This window comes from Pempheris klunzingeri, chromosome 16 (assembly GCF_042242105.1).
Source record: "Pempheris klunzingeri isolate RE-2024b chromosome 16, fPemKlu1.hap1, whole genome shotgun sequence".
Taxonomy (NCBI): Eukaryota; Metazoa; Chordata; class Actinopteri; order Acropomatiformes; family Pempheridae; genus Pempheris; species Pempheris klunzingeri.
The window spans coordinates 13,727,506-13,753,653 of NC_092027.1; the positions used below are offsets into that span (position 1 = coordinate 13,727,506).

At 41.0% G+C, this 26,148-nt stretch overlaps 2 protein-coding genes across 3 annotated transcripts; both read right to left on the reverse strand.

Moving 5' to 3' along the window:
- Positions 1-93: 93 nt before the first annotated feature.
- Positions 94-14,169, reverse strand: ndrg1a (N-myc downstream regulated 1a). 2 transcript variants are annotated; one of them, XM_070846272.1, is made up of 16 exons: positions 14,049-14,169; positions 9,993-10,067; positions 9,069-9,104; positions 6,276-6,381; positions 5,854-5,974; positions 5,409-5,471; positions 5,256-5,316; positions 4,527-4,613; positions 4,324-4,380; positions 4,071-4,174; positions 3,859-3,915; positions 3,687-3,738; positions 3,318-3,365; positions 2,784-2,819; positions 2,375-2,426; positions 94-1,648 (listed from the first exon to the last, which is right to left on the reverse strand). In XM_070846272.1, the coding sequence occupies exons 2-16, from the start codon at positions 10,047-10,049 to the stop codon at positions 1,392-1,394; spliced, it is 1,194 nt and encodes a 397-aa protein (XP_070702373.1). In that variant the 5' UTR covers positions 10,050-10,067; positions 14,049-14,169; the 3' UTR covers positions 94-1,391. The 2 variants fall into 2 exon arrangements, with proteins under 2 accessions (XP_070702373.1, XP_070702374.1); XM_070846273.1 differs by lacking the exons at positions 9,069-9,104; positions 9,993-10,067; positions 14,049-14,169 and adding an exon at positions 6,926-7,420.
- A 6,018-nt stretch (positions 14,170-20,187) lies between these two features.
- Positions 20,188-25,607, reverse strand: LOC139215844 (forkhead box protein Q1). Its single transcript, XM_070846877.1, has 5 exons — positions 25,565-25,607; positions 25,232-25,410; positions 25,026-25,121; positions 24,304-24,909; positions 20,188-20,355 (listed from the first exon to the last, which is right to left on the reverse strand). Exons 1-5 carry the CDS (start codon positions 25,605-25,607, stop codon positions 20,188-20,190), a joined length of 1,092 nt encoding a protein of 363 aa, XP_070702978.1.
- Positions 25,608-26,148: the final 541 nt, after the last annotated feature.

A 26,148-nucleotide genomic window follows, 5' to 3' on the forward strand; every position in this document is an offset into this window, starting at 1 on the left:
ATGATAAATGTTAAAAAGGCAGAGATGCCAAAAACAAAGCCTTACGTTAGGACCACGTGTTTGAATATGTAATAATGACAGGGTCAGGGAAGATCAGTTACAAGTTTTTTAATCGTCATTTTTTAATAAATACAAACTGTTATGTCATTTTAATGCTTTTCTACAGCATTAGACGGTTGTGCATCGCATCTTTACAAAGCTGTGTACGTGTTCTACAAAGCAAAATCTTGCTGTAGCGCAAGTCAAATACGGGAGTAGAAGGTGTCAGGTAAGTTCTATGGCTATCCTCATGTTAACATGTGGACCTATCACGTCACTCACCCAAAAATCCACAACCACATAGGAGCATCACGTCTAAAAAGTGAACAATTCCATGGCACATCTTTGTTCCATTGTGCTTGATTGCATAGAAATCATCATAAAAAAGAGAAAAAAATCTTTTTGTCTGAAGCCATGATCCATTAATAAAGCATACGATGTAAAAGCTTTTGACTTTGTGTTTCAGAGTAGGTTTTGGGTAATGACAAAGCATACAGTGTAATTGGAATGTATTAAAAGTAATCATTTGATTCCTGAAAAGTTCACCAGTGAACGGACGTGTGATAAAAACTCAAGGATAAAGGACATTGGCAAGATGACACAATATTATTTGGTGTATATACATGATATACTTGAAGTATGTCCCTTACTTTTCAAAGTTACATAGCAATTTGTGAGGCAAACTGCCATTTTTATTAATCGAAGTGCCTTCCCATTTTCTCTCCACATCTACAAATCTGCTCCTACGTACAAACGACAACACTTCAAACATGGAAAATAAAGAATAAATGATCAAACAATTACAGTGAGAACAGAAAACAGTCATTTACAGTCAGGTATATTTGAGAAAGCTGTGTCAATATGGTAAAAATGGATAAAAACTGGGTGACGGAATGCAGAAATGAAAATTAAAACAATTTTTTTTAAATGTATGAGAGATTATGAGAGATGCATGTACAAGCTGGTGTACTCGAAGCCACAGCTTTCTCCGACATTCTCTGCTTCGGTGTCCCCAGACGTTGCATTGCCCCTAACTGCACACTCATCAGACCAAGAAGCACAGGAGCACTCTTTGTTCAGATATTTCCCTCAAGAAGTTCCTCAGCACAGGCATACAGTTGGCCATCACCTCTCACTCAAAAGACATCATATTTTCAAATTGGGGCATCTCAGTTGCACTGAATAATGCGCAGGTGACTGTCTATTGTGCGTTTTTACAATTCCAGGTGATCTATCTTAGTTTCCCCTCTCCACATCGGCGTGTATGTGCCTGGGAATGGGTGTGTCAGTTAGAGGCAGCGCAAACCGAAGGGACCTTAAGAGGTTTGGGTGTCTGGAGAGTGGAGGTCGACTTAGCAGGACACTTCGGTTGACTTGGGCACGGCTTGGTCCACGTTGCTGGTGGCTGTGCCGTCCATGGAGTCTGTGTGGGAGCGACCTCGCTGGTTCTCGGTCGTGTGGCTGCGGCTGCGGCTGCCCTCGTTGGTGTGCGAGCGGGAGCGGGTTCCCTCGCTGGTGTGGGAGCGTGAGCGGTTGCCGTCGAAGGAGGTGACGCTGGAGCCAGAGGCGGTGCGGGAGCGGACCAGCCGGGTCATGCTGGCAGAGGGCACTGAGGGGAGAGAGGAGGAGGAGGAGGATGATTTAATAAATGCACTGTTCTAACTGAGGATTATTCCAGTACTACTGTGGGGCACTGGTGGAAAGTAACTACATACTTTTACTCAAGTGCATTCATGAGGTTCTTAGTTTCATGTTACTGTTGGGAAATATTGTATATTTTTGTCAACTACATACATCTGAGAGCTATAGTCATAGTTAAACTTATTACTTTGCAGATTAAGATTTTGAAAACTTAAATGAGCAACTACAATATTAAAATGCTGTTTATATATCAATGGTGAATTTCCAACGGTGTAACAGGTACCAACATAGCTGTGATCATTTGACCTGAATAGTGGGCATTCTTACTTTAAGAATTTGAGTAAACTCATTGACAATGCCAGCACACTTTTTCTTAAGTGCAGTTTTGAATGCAAGACAAATTCTGAATGCTTCTTCAACTACTGTTCTCTGCACACTGCGTAGTATAATAAACATCTGGAGTTAACCTTAGGCTGAATTCAAGTTACACCCCAGTGAGTACATGAGTCATTTATTAACCAACACTGAGGCCGTGAAGAGGAGAATGTGAGGCCACAGATCTTCAGCTCACCACAAGGTGTCAGAAAACTGGGTGTCGTATATAATTGTATGTAGGAAGTGACAAATTTAACCTAAAATCTCCTGAAAAGTGCATGTCATCAAAGTAAAAATGCTGTGAGTCTTGTATACTTACTATATCCCATGCCCTGAATGAAGTATTTGAAAGCTTCTGTCAGTTTGCCAGGCTGCAGAGAAGAAAAGAACAAGGAGGGAGATATTCAGTGCTCTTGTCATTAATTATCACACTTGGTAACATAACATTGACGGACTTAATCTCTCATCCAGCGGCTTACTGCTCAGAGTCTGAGATATGACAGCTGCTATGAGCAGGTGCTGCGCAGCGCAGGGTGGAGGATTACAGCCTGACAACTGTGGTTCATGTCTGCTACTTGCTAATGCTCTTAAGTGGAACCTTCTTATGCCATCCACCCGTCCACCTGACCCTTTGCCCCGATTATCCTGCCCTACCCAGTCTGCTCTACAATGTTAACAGTGCTGAGCTTTTTTCTATTTCTGTCAATTAAACGCCAAGACATACACACCTGGTCAACCTGGGGCATGCCTCCACAGTCAGCCATCTGGAGAGAGGAGGGAAAGCACAAAAGAGACCATCAGCATTTAGCATGCTGGCACTTGTACATTCACACAGCAGTGGGCACATGCCATTACCCCCCATTACGCTCAACATCTCCCATTTGAACACGCCGAACACCTTGTCCCTGCTACCTCCAACCAGTGTTCCTCTAGACCATGAACAGTTAACACCAATAAATGGCTCCCATTTTAGCTCTAACAGCCATTTAGTTTCAGTTGTGGATCATAAAAGGTTGCCATAGGCCAACACAAGTAGGTCAGCTGCAGCAGATTGCGTCCTCGGAGGCGACATGCATACGCACGTGGCCTCTGAAGACGCATTCAACTCTCCTAACCCTGGTTAATATGTCACCAGATATATGCTGAGCCACTGGAATCTTATCAGCCGATATGTTTCCATCAAGGCTATTATAATCTGAATGAGCATATGTGGCAGGAGGTGGAGGCAGCCAAAGAATGAAGGGAGAGAAACAGGCCTTTACCTTGAGCAGGGTAGTCTTTGTTGGGTCCAGCTTGGTGTTGCACTCAACCTGTGGGTATAAATTAAACTATTCAGCAAAGTCTGAATCATTGCACTGTTCATACTTTGCAGGTTGAGTATAGATATATAGATTGCTATGGCTAAAATAATGCATTTGAAATGAAAATATCTTAGCAGATTAAAACTACTCTGCGTCACTTGATTTCTGTTCCTAACTTTGGTCTTGCCTAAGTTATATTAAACTGTTGTCCTTCAGTGTTTCATTCTTTCCTGTCTTGCATTTAGAGCAAGAGGCTAAATTGAATGGAAAATAGTACAAGCTAGCTGGGTTAGCAGTGGTGGGAATGGCTGAGATTGTGCCTCAACTCACCACAGCCTCCACAGCCGGAGAGTTGTCGCCAACCACCAGCAGAGAAGGGCACCTGGATAAGGGAAACACATTCAATTACAATCAGCAATTGGTGAAATATTACAAAAAAAATACTGGGATTTTAAATAAAATATTCAGCAAGTGGTTTGATTGTTGCTTCATGACAACCTACTTGAGGGTTCTGACATTGCTTCCAGGGACTGGCCTCTCAATTTCCAGATCCCTCCGACTGTAGAGAGAGAGAGAGAGATGTTATAGAAGATACTAACTAAAATTTAAAACTGGTTGTCAGTGTATTTTTAGCACTGGGATGCCCAGTCAAAAACGCCCTGTACTACCTGTGATAGCTGCATGTTTTTATTGACTTTTATGAGTTTTCTTTACCTCTCATAGGACTTGACAAACAGATGCAGGTTAAACTGATTCATGTCGTTTAGGATGTGATGGCGGTATGTTCCGATCAGGTCATGGTTGTGGTGGATCTCCTCCTGTTGAGACCAAACACAAAATCTGTTTAATTCCCTCAGACCTGCAGACCTAGAAATGCTACAGTAGTTAACAGCATACTGCCCTGGAACCAGTGCAGGGAGATTTAGGTAACAATCATAATGAACTCAAAGAGAATCTGAATCTGTACCTTTCCAAAGAGGTGTGTGATGATCATGTCAGGCATAGCATGAGTCCAGCCACTGATCTGAAATAAGACGTACAAACTACATTTAGCTCTAATGCAGCATTTATCTTTTCATCAGCCTGTGGGGATGTTTCAGAAACTAATTTAAAAGGTACCATGTGGGTGTATGTTTGAGATTTAATGTGTGGGCTTGATGTGTGTGTGACCTTGTGTGCAGCCCAGTCCATCCATCCCTCAGCACATGGGTTGATGTTGATGAGCAGAAGCCCCTCTACCATGTTTGGGTAGTCCAGCTAAAAGGCACAAAAACATGCAATTTGTGATCAATGTGATCAACACACAATATTACATTTAGCTAAATATACATGTAAAAATGGGTTCTGGCTGCCTATAATTTGGGGTATTTTAAAATCTTTTTATTCTCATCAAGACATGTTTTGGTTGTTATTATTATTCTTATTATTATTATCATTTGTATTATGTTATTTTTCATTATTTTATTATTGAATTTTGGTTTAATCCTGATTTTGTGGCAGATTCGGTGTTACCTGTCAGTAACTTTTTGTTTTTCCTGCTTATCTTGGCCAGGATATATTTTTTGATGTCAAAGCCTTCCTGGTTAAATACATTTCAAATGAAACCCACATTGTGCAATGAGGCACACTTAGTCATACTTAGTTACTGAGAAGGCTGCAGCAAGGAGTTAAAAGTTCTATCTCTGTCAGCTTTGTGTCAACAGAGTGAGCCTTCCTCCTGAGCACAGTGTTAGTGTTGAGCTGATCTGGAACATTCCTGAGGCTTTTATGGCTCAGCGGGCTCTAGCAATAAGCAGCGTTATATTGCCAAAATCAGCAAAAAAGAAGAAACACATTAGCTGGCTTTGCTAATCCTAAATTGATTAAAATCATTAAGCCTGATTGAGAGAAGAAACTTACAGCGAATCTGGTCAGAATGTAGGCCCCGGCCCCTATGCCCATTCCAATGACACTCTTCAGCCTGCAGTCAAACACATGCGATCGGAACAGATTAGAAAAAAAATCTTATAACTGAGTGTGAACAGTTGGTGTGAAAATTGCAGCTGAACTTACCCAAAGTGCTTGAGCACCAGTGGGAGGGTCTCAGAGAGCTGGTCCATAGAAGGGTACTCATATCTGGAAAACAAATTATTACAAAAATTATTACAAATTGTTACAAACAATTAAAATAATAATCACTATCTCATTAAGGGTCTATTTTGCTCCTTATTGTTGATATCAGCCTGTAATAGCCATAGCCTGTGTTATATTATCATGTTCAGTGTTCAGGAAGTGTTAGCATGAGGCAAAGTCCCACCATCAAAGCAGAGATTAGGCTGAACAAGATAAACACCTGTCCCTACAACACACTGGTGAAATAAGGTCGTCTTAAGTACATCCGCAGTGATCTACAGTACCTGTCGCACCAAAGGTCACAGACTGCTTGACATACATTAAGTGCCTGTGTGTGTGTGTGTGTGTGTGTTTATGACTTAGTGTGTTTGTGTGTCTGGCTCACCCAGTGGAAAAGGTGTTAGCTCCCTCATGCTGCCCAGGGGCATCAACATGGCACACAGCAAAGTGCTGCATGATCTCTGACATGTCCTCATGGTTGAAGAGCATGTTCCAGCAGGTTTTATCTGGAAAATGAAGTGGGGGTGGATGGATGAGTGATCCTTAGCTGATAAGCAGAAATTACTTCTAGTAACCTGCGACAAAGTGAAGGACTTGCAGAGATTGCTTTGGTATAACATGCAAGCGTTGTGTCCAATCATCTTACAAAATGTTGTCAGTAAGGTTGAAAGAGCTTAGATAATGCAATGTTAAAGATTTAATATAAACTCAATTTGGTGAACCTAATCTAATCCCACATTGTACAGTAATTCAAAATGCCCCAGAGAGAAAGCACCTAGAAAGAACTGAAAAAGGAGCCAGGCTTACGGTTCAGTCCAATGTCATGGAAGGTGAGGATCACTGGTCTGTCAGCCTTGGGAACCCCCTTCATTGTACAATGGATTCTTCCATGAGGAGTCTCCACATCATGTTCCTATAGATGCCAAAAAATACAACACTTAGCATAGTGTGTAAATAAAAAAACAACAAAAAAAAAAGCAAAGTAAACGTATTCAGCCTTAACGAATACGAAGATGAGGTAAATGTTGCGCTTCAGCAGTATATCCAACTATAGAGTGATATGTCCAGCCTGAATACATTTAGCACAACTACCATAGCAGCTAACCACACCAAGGATCTTCCTTTATACATTTCAGTTTGCAATGATGCATTCACAAAATGTTTCTAATGTGTCTCATCTAATTGTAGAAATTTGTTTTAACGTTATCAAATTTTAAATCTTTTTCTTTCAATTTTTAAAACTACACTCCAGCCAGACTAAGAACACATTTTAAAGATTGACCACTTATCAAAATTCAGGCCATTCTTTCCAATAAGCCACAAAACAAAAAGATAAAACTATACTCAATTTGGCACTGACACTTGTTCATCAACTCCAACTCCAGCAGCATAATCCAATAAATCTAATTGAAACCTACTCAAAGCAAACATTTCAACAAGGCCTTGAGTCTACTCACGCTGACTTCAATCTCAGCAACAATCATTTCCACATCAGAATCCTCCAGCACCATGTTTGCAGGAGAGGAATCCAATGCTGCACGCTACTGAAAAAGTGTAGTCTCAGTGGTTTCCTGAGCTATAGATCCAAATGCCGGTAAGCCTCTGAAGTTGTTTATTCCTGCTCTGAGAGCTGCGTTTTATACCCCCCGCTTACCGGTTGGCCTAAGCTCCTGGCCTCCCATGGTGCCTTGCAGGCTGGTCAAAACAAGCTAACTCTAGATGAAGAGATCCCTAAATTGGATCAGCCAATGTCAGCCAGAGGGGCATTGGCTACTGAGTTGACGTAAGTATGGGTGCGTGATCAATGGGAAAACATGGTGAATGAATGAGGGAGGGAAGACAGCAGTCATTATTCAGCAATATTTCAGGAAATATTTCCCAAAAAACTGGCTATGCTGACTGACCTTTGACTAAAATCAAAATTTAACACAGCAGTGAACTGTCACTGCATGTACTGTCTATATGTATTTCAATGTGAAATTTTTAACTCTAAATGCTGGTAATTTTCAAGATTTTTGTAAAAAATATTTTTCTAAATAAAGTTGTATAATACTGTATTAATAATGTTAACTTTATTTCAAGGTGTTCGTCATCCTGATAAGTGTGTATTCAAAGAATTTTTCTCCAAAATGAGATGCAACTTCATGTCTAAAAGTTGCTGCTCTTGTGACAGTATACCTACTATCACATCAGAACGACGTTACTGTAGAATAATTTGTGTAATTTGTTGTGTGTTGATTAAATCATAAAAACACACAAATCTGCCCTCTAGTGACCTGACCTGTAGTTCAACACACTGGACAAGTTGACCTATTGGGTTGTTTTCAAACTATGGGATCTGCTCAGGAGGAACATCCAAGAAGGCAAATAACCTATTTACTGGACATGATGTACATGTAAACATCTAAGGATTCACCTCGCTCCGCCCATCCTCCGCCTCTACAGATCACACTCAAGCACGCAGGCAAGCTAATCCTGCTACGCGACGTGTGTGCGTGCACGTATGCATGCGTGTGCACCTATGAAACACAAAGGGGGGGATGACAAAGCATTTGCTTGCCAATGTTTGTCTTTATCCATTTACTATCAATGTCAGGAGGAAACCTCCAAAATCTTCTCCCTCAACTCAGCCACCATAGAGATATCATACAGTATCGTATTGTCCTGGATACTTCAGTGTTACACCAAAGAGATTTAGGGGCTCTTTGATGGGACTGGAAAGGGACTCATAGCCCAGTGAATGCCTGACCAGAAAATGCATAACCTCACACATCCACAAGGTGGGAGAATAGTTCAGCAGTGGTTCTCAAAGTGGGATCGAGGGATCCCAAGGGGTCCTCGAGGGGGTTTCAGAGGGTCCCCAGGAAATGACTTTCTCTATAATATCATAAATAACACAATGACAGAATGTATGTCTCTTTTGGTCATGGGCCTCATGCACATTCTCTAATAAAACATGTAAAAGACAAAATCTCACCTGATCGCGGACTGAAACCAAATGTTTTCAAATGGAGGTCCAATTGTGGTCTAATCGGTTTCAATTTAGGGCTCCTCAACACGAAAACATTTGAGAACCACCACAGACAGACACTGACCTTTATCATTAGAAACTTCTTTTACCTTTTCTGAGTGTGAGGGTCTGAGAGCTGTCCATGGTTCTGAGAGGACCCCCAGACCCAGCACCACTCATTTGCTACCCAAAATGTGCGTGTGTGTCGATGTGTTGGAGAGGAGGGTGAAAGGGTTGATGCACCGCGGCTGTGTACGTTAGTTTATAAATCCAGTCCAAAGTGTGTTTCATCACTTTGAGTAGCTGACTGAATTAGTGGAGGCACAATTAGATTTCAGTCCTAATAAAATCACAGCGGATGAGAAGTCATCACCAAGACAGATGGGCCACTGCAATAACTATGTTGATTAGTGTTTCTTTTTATCGACCACTAGATGGTACCACACAAGCTAAAAATAATGTGATACAGAATAAAACTGGTCATGTATACAACCAGTAATTGTCATCATCCGCCAACACAAGCTTCAAATAGTAAAGGTGGGTTTAAAACAATGAATACTGGTTCTTATTTCTTGTGTCTGCAAACATACCTTGATAACGAGCTGCTGTACGGCTTCTCTCAGGCCCTGCAAGGAAAGAACAGAGCAATGAAAATATGAAACTAATGCAATTACTGTGTAACATGCTATAATCTAATATCCTGAGGGCATCATCCTGTCACTTGAATGTATTTTCACATCTCTGTGACCTCTGTCATGTGAGTGTAATTTCAACTATGCAACTTTGTAGCTGTAGTATTATTTGTAGAACTCAGTGTTTTAAGTGGTAGGTTGAGTGATAAGGACAGGGTTTCACACAAATCTAGATAGGTCCACTCATTTATGTGAATCCTAATGTGGTTTTAAAAAATGAATGTACAATATTAGAGAATGTACATTTTGTAAGCAATAACTCTACAGCTAATAAGATGATTAGAAAAGCATTTATTTTTCATTCTTGATGAGGAGATATGCTTCCATTCCCATTTATTTGTTTATTAGGTAGCTTGATATTTGATATCATATAAGGGTTCAGGTCCACAATTCTGAATTGCTAATTGTGAGATTGTGAGATGCATTTTTGAAAATTCTCTCCTACACAATTTCTATTAATAAGTCCTTTCTGAGTTCTTACTGACTGGCTACTGTGAGGTTCATGTAGACATATTGTATGGTATATTTTAAAAGTCTCTTTTCAATTAAAGTTTGAATTATCAAAACAATTAATCCTCAAAACATGTTTTTGATTGCATCGATAGGTCAGATTCTTTGCCAGAGCAATGCCAGAGCAATGCCAGATTATATGGCATATCGATTTAAAATGTGCACAAATTCTTAAATTCAGCAATGTGATGAAGCTATACATGTACTAATGAACTACACAAGTCAGGTATATATCATGCAAAGCTGAGAGATACAGTATTCAAGCTGGTCAATACACATTTCAGAGAATTATTTATTGTTCAGGTTACATACCGGCAGTTCCCTGTCTACCAGCAGGGGTTTGGACTCAACAACCTGGATGTCGTCCATTTCAAAGAGCTGCAGAGCCTGGAGATCACAGAGTTCAGAGTAGTTGGTGAAAGACTGGTTCAACCTGTGTTTCAGTGGTTGCGAAATGCTCTTATTTTACTTAATTTACTTGTTTTTAGTTAAGTAAAAAGTTATCACTTGACTTTTAAAAGGTGTGGCTTCAGGAGGCTGACTTGCAAACAATAAAATGACAGGAGCGTTTTGGTGGGCGTGTTGCGCAAAGCTAATAAAAAAAGTGAAGGACAGACCTGATCAAGCTCACGTAGACACACACACACACACACACACAGGTGCACAGACACAGGAGCATGCAGAGACTGGCACTGTGATCTGCACTGACATGTGGACTACATAATGGGCCACACCTGTGAACCGCCCGCCAAAGAGACATACAGACAGGCTGATGAGGAGGCAGAGAAAAAGTCTCACAGACGACGTTTTGGAACTGAAAACTGAAGCAATCCCCTGCCTGACAGTGGTGTCAAGTTTAGGAGCATATTCCAAAAAAGAATAATAACGTCTTGTTCAACGAGAAAGAATGAGGGGAAGAAGACAGAAGAGGGGGACAGACTAACAGAAAGAGACTGAGAAAGGCAGGGAGAAAAAGAAAAGAGGGAAAGGGGGAGTGTGAAAGAGGCCAGGCATCAGCTTGTGCTGTAGATCATGATACTGTGTTGGAGGAGAGCAGGCAGGCTGCGGCTCTGCATGCAAATCAAATTAGCCAGTTAAGAGGGCTCTTTGTCCACTGGCACTGGTGGCTCCTGGGAGCCCGGGCCCTGCTCTCCTCTCTCCCCCTGCACACAGGCATACACACACACACACACAGGAAGCAACAGACACCCTGGTTCCCATCAACACATCCCAACCTCTTTTCATCTCTGCTGGCTTTCTGGCTCCGTGCATTCTGTCACTTTTCTCTGTTTGTCCTAGTTTCTGCATGGTTGCAGTCGCTATGTTTGCTCTTTCCTGACTCCTTCCATCTGTTTTGTGCTCTCTGTCTTTCTGTTTGTCTTTGTGTATGGCCACAGAAAAAGAAACCTAATCAACCTACAGGACAGCAGTGTTGCTGTCAGACCAAGTGGTCTTTTAGAGGAAGTGATTCATGACATTTCAAATGTGGAGATGGCATTTATCCAGCAGAATACGCCCTGGACACACACACGCACAAACATACACGTACACACATGCTCCTCTGACTGGGAGAGCAGAGACCGGAGCCAGCCGGATCTCACAATAGCACAGAGGAAGAGGAGTATCAGACAACAGGTTCATTTTTCTGCTGAGGCCTTCAAAAACATGGCCGCCACCACACTGCAGGAGCTTTGTTGAGGAGGACAAGAGATCAGCCCCCGTTGAGATTCCAGAGCCATGTGAGAGAAGACATGTTCATGACGCTGAAAAATGAAACAACTGCAGCCGTGTCAGACTGGAAAATGGGAGAAATCAGTCTGTGCATCAGCGCGTGGGAATCCTCTAAGCCTATTTTCATGACTATTTGCAAACACAGCTACGATAAAACCCGACCAGAGAGCTCATTAACAAACAAACAGAGAGCAGACCTCCTATGTACTTGGCCACCATCACCACCTGTTAGCAGGCTGGCAGAAGAGGAGATCCTGGCTGGGCAGCAGCATGAGACAACTAGGTCAGCTGCTGTTTACGACTCTGGTATGCCTCCAACTGTTTACCTTGCTGAGCTAATGTTTCACCTGGCCAAGAAGTGCGGAGGGAGGGAGGTGTGTTAGTTTAACCCCACGGATCCCAATCCCTAGCAATGAGATAGGAGCCCTGCTGTCATGACATTTCTTACGTAAAAAGATTTGTCATATTAATTTCATAGGTATAGAATTACATATCAGATCAGGGCAGATCACTGACACAGAAAAGATTACTACATTTAAAACACATGTATAAATGATAGTTGTGTCTGAAAAGTGTGAAAAAGGGACGAAGAGTTAAATGTTGTTTCTCACATTTCCAGTAAGCTGCCAAAAACAACAAGAAGCAATGAATATACATTGCTTATAAATATATATAAACAATATAGAAGAGGTGTTTTTGCAGTGGATCTCTTTCTCACAGGGATTTTGTCTTGCTGCTGCAGCAGGGGGTTTTCTTTAAACTGGCTTCACGCCAAACCTGCATGGTGTCATTGGCAGCAGTCACACACTGTCTTTAACCCAGTCAAACCAGTTCCTACATGCACATTCCCTATTGAAACTTATGTGATGGTCTTTTGAAAATGTCTGGCTGTGGGGAAGAAACTATTCACTGAAACTGTTTTGGCCTGGCAGAAGTGCAACTGTGTTATGCAATCATGTACAGGAAACAGGGGGAGGATATAGGCTCGCAATTGTCCAAAAAGTGTAGCCAAAAATTAGCTGCACCATAAAAAGTCTGCGCTCGTCAGTGAAATACTAGTGGCCCATGTGGTTTCACTATTTCTGAAACAAGATCAAGATATACGGATCAGTTGATTGAACATGTTTTTTCTATTATTCTGCTCTTATCATCCAGCTGATTATCCATTCCTCTTACAGGCTCTGGCAGTAGCCACGGTCCTCATGAATAGGTTTTATGCGCTGATTCCTGAAAAGCAGACTTTTGGAAAATCCAGTGTTTTCACTTGACAACAAGATAATGTGGTTTTAGCTTTAGAGGGCCAAACATCAACAGCAGTGACGCAGGCCTACGTAACACTTTAGTGCTTGTTTTCCACTGTAAATCCAGAGATATGACACACTGCTTTAAGCCAGAACTTCAGAACAGCAGGAGCTCAAACTCTTCCTCTGCTCGCTGAGAAAGAGAAGCATATGTGCTGATTAGATTTGGACAGTGAGTCTCAATTTTAGAGAGCCACAATCAAGGCCAGGCCATCCCTTCTCCATATAGTTTTAAATCCACTAGCCTGTGGCATCCATCTGCAGAAACAATGATTGCTTCCCTAATCTTTGGGAACTTGCTTAATCTGTCAAATCCCTGGTTCTGAAATATCAGAACAGCAGCAGCAGCAGGCGTGCCGGACTAAGCTGACACAGACCTACATTTTGAGACCGTAAAAGATATATATAATGATGGTGTCTCCATTGCTACAGTAAATTGGTGAGTGGGGAGGGGGATCGGGGTGGTTTGAGGGGATCACCGCTGGAAAACTGAAAACCAGGTCAGGATGCGCTGTTGTTTTGATTTCAACTAATGGAGGATGTGCTCTTTATGTTGGAGGCCTGCCATTAATTCCTTAGGTTAATAAACACCATGTTTCATGTTTTGATTTAGGCAGTTGCAAGCACTAACCCCTCCCCACCTACCCCCACCCTCATGCATGTTTTTGTTTGTTTTCTCAGTGTCCTGGTTGGAAAGCAAAGAGGATTTATAATGCTGTTATTGTCCTCATAATATTTGCAAAATTCTTTATTTTCATTTGAAACATTTTTCATTAAAAAAGCTTCCTGCGTGTGCGTGTGCTTCCAGTCACGTGTTAAAAGCATGTAGATCTACGATCAAGTTCCTCTACCTGTTTATACATGCTACTCACAGGAGTGCCCTACCTTAAACAACTGTAAAAGTGCATGCCATATCATTTTAGAAATATGAAAAGCATATAAAAAATACCCTCCCAGAAAGTAACATTTATTAACGCATGTTTTGCATTTTACTTCATATGCAATATATATATATATATATATATATATATATATATATATATATATATATATATATATATATATATATATATATATATATATATATAAACACATTCTGAAACAGATACTTTTTTTTGCGTTTTCTATTATTTGAGGGAGAATAAAAGTGTCTCAGAGACATAAACTGAAACATCGTGCTTCTGAAACTTTTAAACTCAGACTTGGGCCAAAGAGAAATAAAATCGTGCCTAGACATGCTGCGAAACTAACAAACAACTGCATGAAGAAAGCGCCCATCTCCTTACGAAATAATGAAAATAATAGAATAAGTTCATTATTTGAAGCAGAAACCTACCTGTGGATTAAACTTCTGATTGTCCTGAGATGAACACTCCCAAAAGTCCACAAAAACTTTCTTTCCTCTCTTATCAAACGGCGTAAATTGTGGCGGTGACGGACGCGTTGCTTTGTTTATAACGTGCGGCGCAAGGCGGATGTATGAGGGAATTTTATAAAGGCTTGGGGGCGTGCAGCCCGGCCCACTTACCCCGCTGCTCTCTCTATTGGGCAACAGCAGCTGTGGGATTGATAGCGCAGCATGACTCTCTCCAGCGGTTGCATGATGAGGAAGCTGATGGCAGCGACTCGTGGGTGAAGTGGTTGACAAGATAACTCAGATTTCAGATTTCACTATTCTGTGACACCCAATGTGTGTGACTGTCACTGTGGCATCATTGGAGCTCCTGGTTTGGCCAATCTGATTGTCTGCTTATATAATTAGGTGACAATTTAGTAGAACAGAGCTCCTTCTCTCTACTATGAACTTACAGGGTGTGGACAGGAATGTTATTTAGTTTTTACAGTAGACTAATTTATCTCTCTCTAACTGAGCGGTCGAAGTCATAACGGAGTTCTTACGCTCTTGCAATCCCAATAGCAGACATTTTTTTAAAGATGTGTTTGAGTCATCTGTGTCTGAGGGACAAGGAATGCAGCCAGGCCTGCAACCTTGATTTGAGGCCAAGAACAGATAAGCCTGTACAAAGGGAAGCCCTTCCCTCTCCTTGGATCATACCGTTTTTCCTTGATAGGACACTGCTATTGTTTAATCAAAGTTAGATTGTCCTACAGATGCAATAATCAATGCCGCAATAGATCCTGCGTGAGCTGCTGCACAGATATTACTTTCACGGAAAACATGAAAGACGTGTTGTCTGGCAACAATCCCGTCTACAAGTGACTTCAAATAGATACCTAATCTGAAATAAAGCCTGTGTTGAATGGCCTCTTTGTGGCCTGACACCTTTTAACGGCACACAACACATGTAATCTGAGTGCAGAGGTTTGTCCGTATAAATGCATGCTTCAGTACAGTGCAGAGCTCTACATGGAATTTTCCACACCTCCAGGAGTCCGACCGTTAGATTGTGAATCTGCCAATAAGTGCTAGTATTGGAAATGAGTGTGTGAAAGGTCCTTGTCAAGATACAATAGCCGCACTGTGGGCCTGTAATGTGAGGCTCTTGATAGGAACACGTAGGACAATGGGCGCATTGGAGGGGGAAAATATAACCACTATGCTGATTTCAGGTCAGTTACTTAGTACATTGTACATGGGGAGCAGTACTGATGCACAGAAGTCAAACAAAAATGTTGTTTTTTATCTGGTGTTAATAAAAGCATCACACAGGGAGCATTCGTGTATGAGCGCGAGCGAGTTCACGCATCTGACTCTCCAGCTCCTGTCCTGTTATCATTGTGAAACAAAGATTGCATTTGCAGGCCTGCAAACTGGGAGAGATTTAGTGCAGCATATGTGGGCCACAGAGCGTCTCAGTGCTTGATAAAGCAAGTGGACTTTCATCTGGTTGATAGCAGTGTTTGTGCAGATAATAAAAGACAGAATATATAGCACAGAAGGTCAAAGTTCATCCACTCCACTGACTCTTACTGCATTAAATACACTATGATTATGAGTTTCCTGACATATGATTCACCTTTATTCAACATGCACACACCCATCCTTGACTCTTTGTGTGGCCCTCCCCAACCATCATGATGCAACAGGCTTGTAACAAGTGTGGGTGATTCAGACACACATGACATGAGATGTGCCTGGGCTCACATAGCACATGCTAAAATGGTGTGTAAAGTGATGTAAGCTTGTGACCAATACAGAAATGTATGCCTGTTGGCTGCGTCAGCTGACCACTGTGGGAAATCTTTACAAACTTCCTGTAAAATTAACAAAGCTTGAAAAGTTACTTTCCAGGGTTGTCTAAATAAATTATTACTGGCAGTTTGTAGCTCCGCTTTTGTTCTTTTATTTCTTGTTAGATACCACTCATATCTGTCTGTAAAATACGACACTACAGAAGCTGATTAGCGTAGCTTAGCATAAATACAGGAAATGGGGAAACTGCTGGCTTGGCTCTTTCTGAAGGTAGAAACATCCACCCACCAGCACCTCTCCAGCTTCACATTTAACATAAGGTATTAGAATCGTGTTGACCTTTTCAACTGGCTTGCAGCAAGAAAGTAGTTTAAAGCGTATCCTAAAATGTCAAACTATTCCTTTCAAAACCAAAGAAAATATGTCAAATATCACATTTAATTAAGTTATGCTTAATTTAACAGACCTTGTTACTGCCACAGATAGTAATTATTGTAAACCACTTAAGTTTGATAGCATATTTTGGGGAAAGAGATCATTTTAGTCCTACCTAGCAGCCAGCACCCAGGTGAATTTATGCAGCATGTTATTATTGCACCTTATCATAGGTCAACAGACAATCTGTGGGTTTTTATTGGGCTGCTATGGGAGTTCACAAACAGTGGTGTTTTCCGCTTCTGCATGGTTCTGATGTGAAGCTTTCCTCAGCGGGACCTACAGTATATTGGATATTGATTATCTCAATAAGGCGCAGTAACTGTTATGATAAGCCTGTCCTCTTTCTCTTGATGTTGATAAGGTTGTTACTGAGTGACTTACCAGCCTGGATACATGTTACTGATGTACAACAGTCATCATAAAACAGTAAAGCCTTAATAACATTGTTTGTTTGGTCTGTGAGCTCTTTGAAACAAAGGTTAAACTAACTGCACACCTACAAAATGTGAACACGCGCCTCAGGTCTTTGCTGTTGACTAAAACCAAACCTTGTGTCTAATAGAGTTGGTGAAACTTTGGAAAATGTGTAAACCACAGCAACGAAAAGAAATCAGCCTTCTCATTTGTTGTTAAAGTTGTTTATAAGACTAGTTGTTTTAGAAAGAAACTGAAAGTCAGCTGACACATTTTCAAAGCAGCGAGACAAACAAGTCTGTGTAATTATTAAAGACTTTATCTTTAAAAGGCATGAACAACCTTCTGTCTTTTCTATGAAAACCAAAGACACAAGACTAGTAACAGATTACAGTGTGTTCATTCATGTATTCACACTGCGTAACTGAATGACTATTATGTTTAGTGGAGTCGAATGACAATCTGTTATGCATAGTTGTCCTTTAATATGAAATTTAGTGAATCATTAGGAAAAAGGGAATAGTTGCCATCCAGCTATACAAGTGAAGACAAAGGGGCTGGTGGCTGTATGAATCACATGACTGACCACATTCTGTGTTACATAAGAAAAGTGGATAAACAAACAGTGAGTGGACTTGAGCTAACCTAATTCTCCACGAGCCAGTCACTGTTCATCAAGTTTTCCACCATAGTGCTAATATTTTTATCACCAGCACCAATTTTAGAGACAGTAAACATGCCAAGGTACTGTGGGTACTGATGACATGGCTAAAGGGGCTGAGTGGCACTCTCAGTGGGTTTTTACACTATGCCATGTGTAAATATGAGCTGCTCCACTGCAGCTGTTAACAGGCTGGTCATTGGTGCAACCTAAGAATCTCTGAATGTCAATTGATTTGTTTAAATTGACAATAAGTTGATGCTGTTTCATGGTACCTGTTGCATACGTGCTAGTTTTGTGTGGCACGTGCATGTATGTGGAAACCTGCTATCTCATTACAAAGTTATTTTTCTCCATTCAGATCTTGCAGGAGCAACACATTCCAGTAGCAGGTCAGATAAAGTCAGACTGGTGTCTAAAGTGGAAACTGCACCTAACCAGCCTCTGTTTTCATTCCTGAGGAAAACATGTGAGGTCAGGATGACAGGATGTTAGCTGGTGAGTGAAACTGCACCGTGTCAGATTCAGATTTAACTACAGAGATATGAACTTAGGGGGACGTCGAGTGGGCACTCAGTCCACCGGTTGATTCAGCTTCCATATAGTTGATTGGAATCACTGCAGCCTAATAGTGAAATTAAAAATCTAACCCTGATCATGGGCCTCCTCAGTGGATGTGTTAAAGGGGCAGTCTGCGTCCTGTTACATACAGAGGGAAAAATGTGATAACAGCCCCTGCTGTGTCGCAGGTGGGACTCACTGGTGTTTTCACTCATTCTGCACACAGGAAAATTAGTTGATGTTCTGAACAACAGGGTTTATATGTAAACAGTGGACACAGCTGTTTGGATTTTTGGGGTCGGGATGAGCGGGTGTACAATGGAATAGATATAAGGGATGGTTGTGTGTTGCGGATGAGGGAAGACGAGGCATCAGTAGAAATAAGAATGTGAGGGAAGGAGAGGGCAAGATGAGAAGACTGATACTAGTCTCCTTGGCTCTATCTGCAGGTAACAAAATCCACCTCCCAGCACCTGTAAAGCCCCCGTAAAACCACAGCTTGGCTTTTTTTACACTTTTACACAATAAACAAATTAGGTGTAACCTGTTAATTAATGATCTTGAGAGGTTCTGGTAGGTGGATTTTGTTGACAGAGCAAGCTGTTTGCCTCTGTTTCAAGTCTTTATGCTAAGCTAAGCTAACCATACCCATATATGTACCCATGTGCTCAATACACAGATATGAGAGTGGTAACGACATTCTCATCTAACTCTCCGCATTTAAGCAAATTAACGGATTTCCCAAAATATTTTAATTATAACTACTTTATATAATATAATATATTTATATATATATATATATATATTTATATTATATAAATATATCTGATGGATAATACAGAGGGCAGTAGGGCCTTGGAAGGAGACTGTTGCATGGCTGCATGTGTGTGAAGGATGTTTTGACTTTGTGTCCTCAAAGTTACAGATTGATTCATGGCCACGGAAAAGTTACAGCTGATTAACTATTTCAATGGTTGACTGTTTGTTTTGGGAAAGGTTGGACATGAAACTGGAGCACTGTGATATTGCCTTGCATACTTCGCTGTCTGTCTGAGTTGTTAATAGTTGGTGAAGAATTAGTTGTTGACCCAGATGGCCCAGCTGTTAATTATTCCTTATTAACCTCATAGTGAGAATAAACAGCGAGCACACACTTCAAAAACAGATGATATAATCCCACAATATCACTGTTGTAAATCAAAGGTCACTCCTATTGTCCCAGAGGACAAAACATCTCGCAGTACTGTTAATAAAAGTTATAAAAAAAGTGCTATAAAGTGAAAAATACTGTAAGTTTGAATTTGTGTATTTAAAGGAGTCATCAAAGTTTTTCTGTTGAGATGTTGAGAGGTTTAAAACAATAATGTGAAATGAATGAACCTGAAAGTTTTAGGTCAACTCAGCAGCACTTCGTACAGTTAACACTACAAGGGCTTAGTCATCGTATGTAATGCTGCCTGCAGGGGCTGTTGTAAATATTGCTTCTATGATAAGAAATAAAATTCCCTGATGTAAGAAAAGCACTGTAATTATTCAGATTTTTAGGCAACTTAAGAAAAAATAACAATACTGTTAAAATAGGCGATTAGAAGTAATAAAAATCCTGCATGATAATTATTAGCAAAATGTAATTTAAGTATCCAAAAATAAGGTGTAGAAAAACAGCCCTTTGGAGTGTTATACTATAATATATTCTATTGGTATTGCAGGGACATCAATATGTGAGTGGCATTTTACTGTTTTTATTGTCAAGGTGAAGCTAATCTTAACTAATTTATAAACTCTTGTATATTTTGATCTGTCAGTGGATCATATGTTTAGTGTGGAGAATGTTTTGCTGTAAATGTGAAATGCAGGCTTACAATTGTTCAGTTCACAATTCTGTGCATTTAACATCAAGAGATGTTTATTTGCCTTTATAGGATATAGATAATTTTCACTTTATTTAAGTTGCAGGTGATTAAACTTTTTTAAAACTAGTCAATTTCTATTACTGCAATAATTATAATATAATTTCAAAATAAAACAACAGCTACAACAAAAACTGACCTATTTGTGTGATATCTGGTGCGGGGCAGCACTTGAATGCAGCCCCGCAGACTGAGTGAGCAGACTAATAATAATGATATAATAATGATAGAGTAGTTTCTGGATGACAGCAGCTGCCGGGGGGAGGAGAGGGGAGGGAGGAGGGAGTGACCGGGACGAGGAAGACGAGCGCGACGTGACTTCCCAGATTGTTGTTTGTTATGAACGGACGTCGACGTGGTGCTTGTTTATCCTCTTAACGTAGAAGTGCCACACCTTGAGGACACCCCTAGTAGGCTTCTTATTCAGGACATTATGGCACGAGAACAGGGAGCTCAGTGAGCTGATGTACTGGATTTCAGGATAAGATTTCATCATGTACTGTACCTTTAAGTAAAATCAACACAACACACGTAGGAGTTTACTCCTGTAGACAGGTACTGTGTGATACTTCAGTGATACCTGGCTTCATATTGATATAGTTTATATAATTACTTGATAGAATTTGTGTTTCTCATGGTGTCAGTGGTGTGAAGTAACTTTACTTAAGTTAAGTTACTCACTATTTTGAGGTACAGAAGTATTACAGTTTGTGTTATTTTATACTTCTACTGCACATTTCAGAGGGAAACTACTTTTTACTCTGGTGTAGTTACTTTGTAGATAAGGATTTTTACACACGAAACATGTGATCAGCTGAAAAGATGTTATATATTGTCATAGGTTAGACTACTCAACAGCATATGAAGTTATTAAATCAACTCTACCATAACCTGTTACACCATTAAAGTGCTGTAACAGATGAGATAAAACAAACTCTTAACAGGATAATAATAAGTACTTGTTACTTTTTATACTCAACACACATTTTGCTTTTATTTCATTTTCTGTACTTTAACCTGAGTACTATTTCAGCTGCAGAGCTGTAACTTGCAATTGAATGTCTTTATATTTTACTTGAGTAAAGAATCTGAGTACTTACTAGAGCAGTAAGGCAAATGGTTAATTTGCAGTATTTGTTTTTTCAAGTATGTCAACTGTCAGACGGGAGGAAATGGAAGGGCTAATTTTAGTGCATTTGTCCTCAGTGCGGCAGGCTCCCATGGTGTCTCCTGGCCTACATGTAAACAAGCTGCAGAGCAACTGTCTGTAGAGATTAGTCTGCACACGCACACACACGCATTCACACACAGTCATACAATGGGGCAGAGACGAGGGCAATCAGGCAAATTCTAGTGCAGCACGCTTCATTACTGTTGCAAATCATCAAAATAGCAGCACCATTTGAAAAGAAAACAGAAGCACAATTCGGCTCAGGGGTGGCGACTAACATCAGGACTGTACTTGTAAGGTTAAATTTTGAGTTAAGGGTTTGTTAAGGAAGAGAGTAACCTAAAAACACACATACATATAGAGACAGCCAAGCACAGAATAAGGTCAGGAAATCTGTGATGTCCAGAGCAATACTGGCCTGTACAGCAAATACTGTGAGGATCCTCTGTACAATACAGCATCCAGGAGGATTAATGCTTGAACCAGTTTACTCAATCAGTAAATACAAACCAACAACTGAAGTTAATCCTTAACAGTAGACAGATAAAGAGACAAGCTCCAGTTTCTTCTGATTGCACAATTAAATGAAATCTTGTCAATTCAACCTCCTGGTATCCCTCCTGAAAAATTCTGTCTATGTAAAATTTCAAAACAGGTTGGTTAAGGCATTTGTCAGCCAGATATAAGTCTTAGTAATGTAATCCTAAGGAAGCTGTTCTGGAGCTAGAAAGACAGAGTGTGAATTACACAAAAGCATGGGGAACAGAGTAGAAGAGAATAAAATGAGAAGCAGTGGAGAAAAGGAAAGAGAAGTGTTTTTTTGTCTTCCGTCCCTCAGTGTGTCACTCGCGCAGTCACATGCTCAGCCTTTCTGTCTGACTGCCAGGCCCTGCTCTCTGAGTGTAATCTCTGTTGACCAGTCAGCGAAGGGATGGAGGGAGGGGGAAAAAAAGATGGAGGGCAGGAGGGCTGCGTTGCAATCTAGGTCGTCCACCAGTAATCCCACAGGGTTGAAATATGTTGTGGGCATAGATGCCAAATGCTGAGCTCACCCAACTCCTCTTCCTTGCCCTCTGTCCAGCCAAGTTCTCGTCTCATGACAGACCTCCCTCAGTTTGCCCTCGACTGCAAGACTCACATGCTCTGATGTTATCTGTGAGAAATTCCTGACCTTGATAAGAGCTGTGAAGTATGGATGTACAATTCATAAGAATTCACATCTAAACATAGATAAGTCAATCTATTAAACTGCTTCATGACTCAAAATACTGCATAAAGATGGGGGAAAACAGTCTCTTCTGAAGTGAGACATTCAGCATTTCACATTTAGAAGCCATGATTTAAAGCCTATTTATCGTCAATGAGCTGTGGAGACTGATTCGATCTGGTGGACAATTTGCAGTGTGTCATCTTGTAAACATCTCATTTCAGTCTGTCTCCAAGTTGAGCCTCAGACCATTCACGCTCTCACTTTGTATCTAATCAAATTGTAGCTTGAAATAAGAAGGATTAGACAAACCTAAATGTGAACCAGCAGGACAACATAACACTTAATGTAGATGTAAACTACAAAAGAATAGATAAATAAAAATGTGCATGTGCATTCTTCAGTCAGTGAGATGACGCACATGTGCTGATCTAACGTTTTCCTGTATACCACAATACTACTTTCTGACTTTTTCCCTTCTGCATGTACCTTGGAAGTAGGCGAGGTTGTGAAATCTCAACTTTGTGCATTCTTCAGGCTGAAGTCTCCAAGTGGCTTTAAACATCTCAGGTAATCCCTGGTACTAGCACACTGTTTACAGTCCTCCTTACCACTTGCTACCAAGCCTGTTTGTGTAGTTCAAATATCTTTTGTTGAGTGAGTGGGTCATAAATAACTGCCTGTCTTCTCTTTGTTCACAACTTCTTCCGAGACGTGGTGATGGAGGGACACGCTTGTATGCTCGGTTTCCCATTCTGTTGTTCCAATTGAGTGTATGAGCTATGAGAAGTCGGTGTGTGTCTTTTGTTCATAATCCCTGGCTCTATATTGATATGGTTGAATGGCAAACTAATGTGACTCCACCCCATGTATTCCACAAAGAGAGTATTTAAAGATATATTGTGTTGCACTGTGCATCAATGTTGTACAAGTTACTGTATTTGCCCGTCAGCCTTCACTAGCCCTGACTTCTAGTTAATGGACATTGACTGCACTTTCCTTTCTAAAAAGGTGGTCACATTCTGCTTGCCTCCAGATGAACAAACTAGGTTATGGTTCACACCAGTGTTTCCTAATCCTGGTCAAGGAGGCCATCTGCCCTTGCTCAAACATACCTGATTCAATTGAATGGGTTGTTACCAAGCTTCTGCAGTGCCTGATGAAGAGCTAGTTGCTTGAATCAGGTGTGCTGTGAAACATCTAAAAACAGGGCAGTAGGACCCCAGGACCACGATTGGGAAACTCTTGTTCAGATAATGTACCTTGTAGCACAGATGTGCAGCAAATAGAAACGCAAACAGATTTCACCTGCTACATATTTGCTCAACTTAACCTTGTTTCTGGGGTCAGTCAACTCAGTATTATGCCATCCTCTAAATAGGGTGCCTGCAGCCTGGAGAACAAGTTTTAAAGTTCAAACTTATCAACTGCATGTTAATACAGTTTCTGGTGTGCAATCATGGCACGCGCCATTAGTCGTCTCTTAAATCGCCTAAATATGGCATGACCGACATTTACAGGTGAGACATGGAGGATGATTATAGACAATTAATGATAATGATCATATTGAATGTCACACAGTGCTGGACAAATGTGCCAGGATACAGAGCAGCTTTATTCATTGAGTTTCACACAAGGGAGTTTACTGACAGCAATTGTATTTCAATCTAAACTGAAATACCGTAACACCCTCTTGTGGTCAAATGCTGACCTCCAACACAAAAGAAAACTATGTAAAAAATATATACTGTATATAAATGTCCTGGTAACTATATTACACACTGCTCATCCGCTGAAAGTCTTTTATCCCCCTGAGCCTACATGAAGTGGAACCTCAGGAGATACGAATGAACTTGGTTACCAACAAAATAAAATATACACAAAATTTACGACACAATAAGACACACATGAGGCCATGTATGGGCTGTGTGTGATTTTTAAAGTGTGTGTCTGAACAAAAAACTGATGTGTACACTCCAGTCAAAAAACATAAAACGTACAAAAGTGCAAGTTTGAGGAAGGAGAAAACATTTTTACAAACGAAAACGGAAAGCATCATGGGTAAATGTGGGTACAGCGTAAGTGATGTAACTGCTGTGTGGGCTGGTGAAATAAGGAGCAGCAGCAGCTCCTGTGTAGACGGGGAATGAGGGCTCAGTCCACACAGGCGTCCTCTTGATGGGCTTAGCAGCTCCATTAGCAGTGAGTCCTTGGTGTGTGCTGCCCCCTGTTGAGCAGAGGGGGGAACCTCCAGCTGAAGCTGGAAGGAGGAGAGGCTCCTCACAGTCCCAGCTGAAGCTCCTCTTCGTCCCAACTCTGTGTGCGTGTGTGGACCGAGGCTGCTGCTCCACCCTGACCGGCACGCTGGACAGAGGAGAAGCTCTGGAGGGCCGAGCAGAGGGGCTGTCTCTCTTCAGGAGGGATTCAATGGAGAAAGGACTGCTGAACTTCACCTCACATCGGATCTGAACGGCCCTGCAGGCTGCAGGTTCAGGAGAGTGGAGAGCTGAGCAGGGCTCTGATGGTCTGCTCGTGTTCTCCGTTTCCACTTTGGAGGCCAACTCAGGGAAGAGCTGCAGGATTCCTTTGAAGTGACGACGCACCATCTTTGCTGTGATCTGACTGGGCTCCAGTTTCCAGTAGTTTCTCCTACTGTCCAGTGAATCTGGAACCACTGGGACCTGGAAAACACAACACAGGGGTTTTAGAGACACACATGAAGTTGCTTCTTTAACAAAATGATTGCAATATAACAATAGAATCATTTGAAGTATCAGGTGAAGGAGTGAAAACTTACCTTGACAAAACAGTTGTTGGCCGATAAACAGACTCTGATGTTGTTCTCAACAGATTTTCTGTCTTCAGAGATCAGTGGTGTCAGCTTGTCCATCAGCTACAAAACATCAAGTTGAAATAAGGAGTTTTTTAAAAAAAGATCATTTTAAATTTCTATTTAAAGTTTCTTAAAGATAGTTATTGCAAATGTCTTGATCTTTTTCTTACCTGAGTAAAAGTGAGCATCTTGCCTGGAGCGTCTTGGAGGACGATAGCGATCTTAGCCAGGTAGGTGGTGCTCCTCCTGAATAGACGCTGCTGCGAGCTGCTGGCTGGAGCAAAGAGAGGCGGCTGAGCTCCAAACTTCTCAGTCCTGTTCTGCATCTTCTTTGCTGGAGAGTCACGTCCTGCACACAGAGTGGTGTGATCACAACCTCACTGAGGGCAGATGTGGACCTGAAGTGGTCAGCTGTGGATATAAGTCCTGTTGGGACAATAGGACATTTGAGGGTGTGCACTGCGGGTTAATGAGGCCCTTTTGATGAATCAATAAGCCATTACTGCCGTAGGTGGAGCCAGTGATCACAGTAAGACTGCAGCCCATTTCCAAAAGTTCATCAGCATGTCTTTGCGAATGTTCTGAGACTGATCTGCCCCTTTGTTCTCATTAGCCATCACATACACAAACATCAGAAGCAAAGGCATTATGAAGGTATTCAGTTTTTTTGTGTGATTTTGAGGATCAATTCAAAAGATATTATACAATTAAAGTTATAACTATAAAATATTTATTAACTTGACAGAAGCTTCAGCCAAAAGCTATGTAGTACAATCCAAGCCACAGTAGATCAACTAACTATGATACAAATAAACAAGTAGGCCTGTTAACTTTTGAAGATGCAGCCATGAGATTAACAATCAACAGTTAACTTGAATTATCTTAAAATTAAACTCACAAAAGTTTTTTTGGGTGAAATGTCCATCTGCCTCAGTCAGTCAGTGCAGTAACAACACATTGAAGTTGTTTTCACAGTGAAGCTGCAGACAAACCTCAGCTAATTCTCAACTACCTGCAGGTGTGTGTTGATCCCGCTTCAGTTTGTGATACTGTGGACATTTTAACTTCAGTAATTGTTACACAAACT